The 6,380-nt window shown below is 43.4% G+C and overlaps 1 protein-coding gene and 1 long non-coding RNA gene across 2 annotated transcripts in view; one reads left to right on the top strand and one right to left on the bottom strand.

Annotated features, from left to right (window-relative positions):
• slc9a7 (solute carrier family 9 member 7) overlaps positions 1 to 2,307 on the top strand; it is a 22,406-nt gene extending 20,099 nt beyond the window's left edge. The window contains exon 16 of the mRNA XM_084011794.1: positions 1,131 to 2,307. Coding sequence (XP_083867920.1) covers positions 1,131 to 1,388 — 258 coding nt within the window. The 3' untranslated portion in view covers positions 1,389 to 2,307. The remainder of the gene's footprint in view (positions 1 to 1,130) is intronic.
• A 142-nt stretch (positions 2,308 to 2,449) lies between these two features.
• Positions 2,450 to 5,728, bottom strand: LOC311014883. Its single transcript, XR_014597305.1, has 2 exons — positions 4,861 to 5,728; positions 2,450 to 4,501 (listed from the first exon to the last, which is right to left on the bottom strand). It is a non-coding gene; the product is annotated as an uncharacterized lncRNA (long non-coding RNA).
• Between the last annotated feature and the right edge of the window lie 652 nt (positions 5,729 to 6,380).

Genomic DNA, 6,380 nt, shown 5'->3' with positions numbered 1-6,380 from the left:
AGGACTCCGCGGGGGGGATTAAGTAAAGCTCCTCTTCCGTTCTGGATGTTATGAAATGGGGAGAGGGGATGAATGTTCTAGAAACTGTAGTTCCTGTTAACCTCGGACCATGTGACTTTTAAACATGTTGGTAGAAAACAAGCCAACTGTTTAACAGCTGGCTTTATAAATTAAACCTTTCAGACCGAACACGCTGTAAAAAATATATATATATTTAGTTCATTTTTCCAAAAAGTTGAAGTATTTCTTTAAACAGATGGGTTCTGTGAAGGGCATTTCTACTGGCTGTTTTTTATACAAGACTAACCAAATCTCGCGTCATATTAATAATTAAATAATAATCTATAATTCTCCTCAAATGCATTAAAACTAAAGTAACAAGTCTGTTTATAAAATGTGAGGAGTACAAAGTACAGATATTAGTTTTAACATGTAAGGAGGAAAGCACAAAATTGTATTTTATTTTAATTCACAAAGAATCTAAATGGTTATTTAGCAGCTTTTAATTAGGTTTATTTGTTTTGCACGTCAACAACAATTTACATAAAACATAAAAATGAAACACAAAACAACATTTTAATTCCTTTAAAAACATTTAAGAGAAAATAAACTAAAAACAAGCTCAGATAGAACAAGACGAGTTTGGATACGAGAGTAAACGTAACTGGAAAGTCTTTGTGTTAAAGTGCTGCCGCTGATCTCAGAGCATCCGAGTTATTCTGATGGATTTATTAGTTTTCCTCTCTGATTGATGGACAGACGCCATGATGTAACATCCTTCTGGTCCCGGCTGACCTGCTGTTCCCTCATCTGTCCCCCGAGGACTCGAGTCCACTATCGATCAATCAATCAATTAGAGTTCATCACTTTCCCAGCATGCATTGTGTGCCTTTAAATGAGGCGGTGACTATTGGAGCTCGTTTTGCTGCTCAGAACGTGAATCCCACCTCCTCCACTACACCTCCTCCAATACACCACCTCCACCCACCTCCTCCACTTCATGTCCTCCACCCCATCTCCTAAACCCTATCTCCTCCGCCTCACCTCCTCCACCCCATCTCCTCCACCTCAAGTCCTCCACCCCACCTCCTCCACCCTATGTCCTCATGTTACTGTGAATGTGTTTTCAGAACCAGCTGAGGGACCACGATTCCGACATCCTCCGTAACGACACCGACCTCACCTTCACGTTCGGTGACACCGCCATCACGGCCAACGGGGCGTCCGGCGGGGGGGGCGAGGCGGCCGGCGGGTCGGGCTGGAGTGCCAACGGCAAGAGGAGTGGCAGCACGTCGGAGGAGGCGCTGGAGCGCGAGCTGGACTCCCGTGAGCAGGAGCTGCTGAGCCGCGGCACTCGCCTGGTTTTCCCCATCGAGGATCACAATTGACACTTCACCTCTACCCCCGAGACCGCCTCGCCCTCAGACCCCCCCCCCCCCCCCCCCCACACACACACACACACACACACACACACACATCCTGCAGGCATCCAGTCCTTCAGAGACCAGACCGGAGAGGAGGGGAAGGTTGAACTCGGAGCTCCTCCAGGAGGATCTTGTCCTCGTTGGGTGGATCAGCTCTCGTTTGCTCTGCAGGAACCTTTTATTATGCAGAATGTGGACTTTTGAACATGTGACACATGAAGAGAAGAACTTTCTCTGATCATGTGATCTAAACCGCCGGTGAGAAAAAAACGCAAAGTGGCTTCTTCAAAATCACGACCCCCCCTCGCCGCCGAAGCAAGGCTTTGATGGTGACCCGGGATCAGAGGTCTCTGCAGATCGTTTGACGGACCGGCGTGTTGGTCTCAACGCGGCTGAAGAATGTGAGCATGTAAATAGCTGCAACACGACGCTTTGCTCCCCTCTGTCACGGGAGTGCCGCTTTCAGCGCCGAGCGTCCCGTGACTCGTACAAACAGCATCTGTGTGTCTCATCGTCGTGGTTTTCTATGACGTTACGAGGGACGGACGAGATTAACACAAAGAGCAGGCCTTCATCATTCAACTTTAAAAAATAACAGATGCATCCAGTTTTGTTATTTTGATTATCTTTTAATCTGCTCATGATTTTATTTTCTTCATTTAGTTCAGTTTAGGGCCACTGTAGGAAAAGAAAAAGGAGCCGAAAGCAAATTTGCGAGTTTATTACGATGCTAGCTGCATCTATGCTAGCTAACTTTCCATGAATGTACGTACATTTATTTTTCTAATGAATACATGACAACGTGACGTCTCGTTAAGGTCCTTAGGGTCATGGCACTTTATAAAGTTGCAAATTTGCGATTTTTTTCTCTGAATTCCCCCCCCCCTTTCTCGGCTCCGTTTTTTTTTTTTTTTTTCCCTTCTACAGTGGCTCTAATACGCCGTCGGAATAAAATGTACGAAAATAGTGAAACACGGGACGTTTGTTTAAATAGCTTCTTTTGTCCAAAATCAACTGCAAAAACAATTTTTGCTCTATTTATCTTCCATAACATGTCTTCTCTCAGGCTGGAGGAGAGGAAACATTTATTTTACTACTTTTGTCTGTTTGCGTCGGAGATTTGTTAACATTAGATGCCTCATTTGCATGTTTAAACAACATTTTCAGAAAACTTGTAATACAAAAAAGAATTGTCTTAATGTCAGTAATCAACTGGGGAAGTTTCATGTTCATTATTAGTTTTTTTGTTTTTTTTACCCTATTCATTTTATACTATCTAAATGACTGAGCCATAAATCTCCTTTTCAGTTGCTTTTACACTTTAATTAATTTCATCATTCTGTAGGGTATAACTGAAGGGTTTATATAGCCTCATTTATACAACATTCCATTACTACAAACATGGACTTTGACAGTATTTAGTGGATGATAAAAGAGGAGACGTCAACACAGTGAAATGAGAAGTTTGAACCTGGTTTTATCAAAAGCTCAGATTTCTAGTTCTGGAAATGTGTTGCACATATTTAATGAGATAATGCCTCATTTGCATATTCACAAAACCATTTCAGAAACGTGTTAATGTCAGTGATCAACTGGGGAAGTTTCATGGTGAAATCTACTAGTTAAATTGGTTTCATTCAGCTGTAAACAAACCCAGAAAGCAGATATTGATCATCAGAGATCAATACAGGAAGTCCACTCGCCCTTTGACCTGCATCAGCATCTTTAAACGTATATATTATTAACTCTGTATGTTGACCGCAAAATGTGAAATGTTGACATTTTAAACTGCATGAGCGATGTGTTGGTCCATAGGAACAAAACGGGAGTAGAACCGGATCAACGTGGTGGGAGGGTCGGCGCGGCGGCCAATTTATATGACCACTGTAGCGGCCAATTTATATGACCACTGTAGCGGCCACTTAGGTAAAGAGAGGCTAAGTCTCACCCCTTCCTGTGTTCACCATGGGACATTATTTCTGGGGAAATATATTCAATATAAAGTCTCAGTTTGTCGTATCATTTAGTTTAGTGTGAAACCCCTCAGTGAACTACAGCTCTGGTCTCACACAACATGGCTGTTAGCTCGACTCGTTAGCTAGCTCACTTGGTACGTCACCAACACAGCTGTTAGCTCGTCCTTCTAGCTAGCTAGCTAACTTAGCTAGGTACTTCACCAACACAACCGTTAGCTCGGCTAGCTAGCTAACTTAGCTAGATATGTCACCAAGATGGCTGTTAGCTTGGCTAGCTAGCTAACTTAGGTATGTCACCAAGATGGCCATTAGCTTGACCTGCTAGCTAGCTTACTAACTTGGCTAATAAGCTGCCATGTTGGTCCACAGGAAAGGGGCGGGGCTTCACCTCTCTGTTCTCATCTGATCTCCATTCTCTGTGCTAAACTAAGCTGACCGGCCGCTCATTTGCCACAATGTTAACCCACAGCTTTAAACAGACTTCACTTCACTTTCAAGAGAAACTTCTCAGAGTCCCAGAAACCTGATCAGTTGTTTATGCTCTAAAAACTGACTCGGATCTGGTTTTGGTACCGCAACGTTTGTTGAATCCTCTTACGCAGCATGATTATAACCCTCCGCTCTTCACCCACACATGGAAATAGTAGCATATTAGCTTAGCTGACAGGGCTGCCCCCCCCCCCTGAAGGCCCAGTTCAACCCCCTTTTATGAGGTTTATGAAGGCCCGTTTGAAATTCCCCACACAGCCGGCGGCTGCTGCATTTATTTATGAGGACATGAGGGAAAGGTGTGAAAGGGCCGACTGTGTTCCTGGTCTCTGTGGACCTGCAGGAAGTGGATGTAGTTATGTAAGCTGTGAGAGCAGCGAGGGTCATTTACATTCTAGCTGGAGGGAGAAGTAACGGGGGGGCTTTCAGTCCTGAGGAGGGCCGGCTTCACAACCTCGACGAGACCTCCAGATAGGAGGAGAGAGAGGCAGGAAGATGTGGTGAGTCCCGTGAATTACACCGATGAAGTTTGTCAATTTAAAAGATAATTTGTGCGTGTCAATAAAGTCTCGATTTGTCGTGGCCATTAGCTATAACTTAGCTATGAAGTGCCTTTAAGCTGTCATTGTCTCTGCCGGCCACCAGGGGGCGCCTTCTCTCATTTATGAGAGAATGAGCCTACTTCTCTCTTGATTTATTATCCCAATACAGATTGTAAACATGAGTTTATGGTCTCAATCTCTAGTTTGAAGGCTTCTTAAATCCGGCATGATGTTCACAAGTTTAGTCCATTATGGCCCATTTAGAGTCCAACAGACCAGAAAGCAGGGGATGCATTAGGGGGTGGGGCTTACTTGCTGATTGACAGGTCGCTACCACGCTACCAATGCAGTTAGCTACTAAGATGAACACTTAGCTGTAAAGTTGAATTATGAAGCTAACTTTGTTAGCAGCTTCACACGAGAATCCACATGGATCCAGATCCAGTAAGGTTGCTGCTTGGGGTGCTGCTCTGCTGCTTTATGTTCATCAGATCCACCCGTCGCTCCTCCACAGTCCAAACATGGTCACTTCCTTCTACTGGTTGCAAAAATGGCAACAACTAAAATGCTGAACTGGATGCTTCAAAACCATAGTCCACAAACCAACATGTGATGTCATGAAAACTACCTTGTGACGTAACAAGCTAAGTAAGCTAGCTGGCTAGCAAGACGAGCTAAGGGCCATGTCGTACGTTGACGTACCTTGTGTGAGGTCACAAGGTTTACGACAAACTTAGACTTTATCTGATAAACTGACAAACATCAGATTTATGGAACAATTAAAGCTAATAAAAAAAGTATTTATATTTTTCTGAAATAAGCTCCCATGGTGGTCCAAGGTAAAGGGGGTGGGACTTAACTTCTCTAGATATAACAGCATATATCCTGTTGATTTAAAAATACAAAACTGTATTTTTTTTATATCGTATTCCGGCTTCGTCTTCAAAACACAAAAGTGCAGAAAATAAAAAATGATCCGGTCAAAAAGTCTCATGTGTGTCCTCATTCATGGATGACGTGACATCACGGACAACGTGACATCACAGACTCGTACGACCTTCACGTTGCACACGTCTCTGCAGACGGCTATATTTACATGCTCTCTGTACCTGGAATTATAGGATGTAGCTCCACTGTTGCTATGTGCACCTGTTGTTCCTCACAGCAGCCGGCTGCCCGACTCCACCGACCACACGGCTTGCATGTCAACATGTTAATAAAAAACATCAAAAGTCTAAGCAGTCGTTGTCGTCTTCACTCTTTTGTTCTTTTAGGAAATAAAACCCACTTAGTTTGGTTTTTAAACTTAAAATAACTACAAGCATTTATGATTATGCAAGAAAAAAAAACATGAGGTTCACACAGGTTGAAAGTCCTCTTTGGACCCATCCACCTACCGACCCCCGAGACACCACAAGTTTTTTTTTTGCCAATATTGGGCTACATTTCCACAACAACGGCCTCGCTAAAAACAGGAAAGTTCTTCCTTTCGTTTTTTTTTTTTTAAAGCCCCGTGTTAAGATGACATTCTTTTGAAAACAATTCGCAACAACAACGCTAACATGCTGCAGTGTCTCTGCCAAGCCAGTAGGCGGTGGCGAAACTTCTGGACCTTCCGTTGAACACCAATAAAAGTGTCCATCCTGCACACAAATGTCATGTAAAGTATGCAAACAAAAAAAAGGATAATTTTGTCTGGACGTTTGACTGCTAACGTGGAGCTGTGATGTTACCATTTCCACGGCAACCGTTTTTGCTAGTCTACACGACTACGCCAGAGTTCCGGAACCCGGTTCCTGACGTTTTCGTTTGCAGTCCCCCAAAACGCTGTTATTGTGGAAACCAACTATCAGAACGTAAAAATACTTTTTACGTATCATGTTGAAAACGTCACATAGTAGTCACGTTTTCATTCCTAATCCACTTCCGTGGTTTTTGTCACACGAAGA

Source organism: Eutrigla gurnardus (genome assembly GCF_963514095.1).
Source record: "Eutrigla gurnardus genome assembly, chromosome: 6".
NCBI classification, from domain to species: domain Eukaryota; kingdom Metazoa; phylum Chordata; class Actinopteri; order Perciformes; family Triglidae; genus Eutrigla; species Eutrigla gurnardus.
Note: the sequence above shows the minus strand (reverse complement) of the source record. Positions and strands in the feature narration are given on the sequence as shown.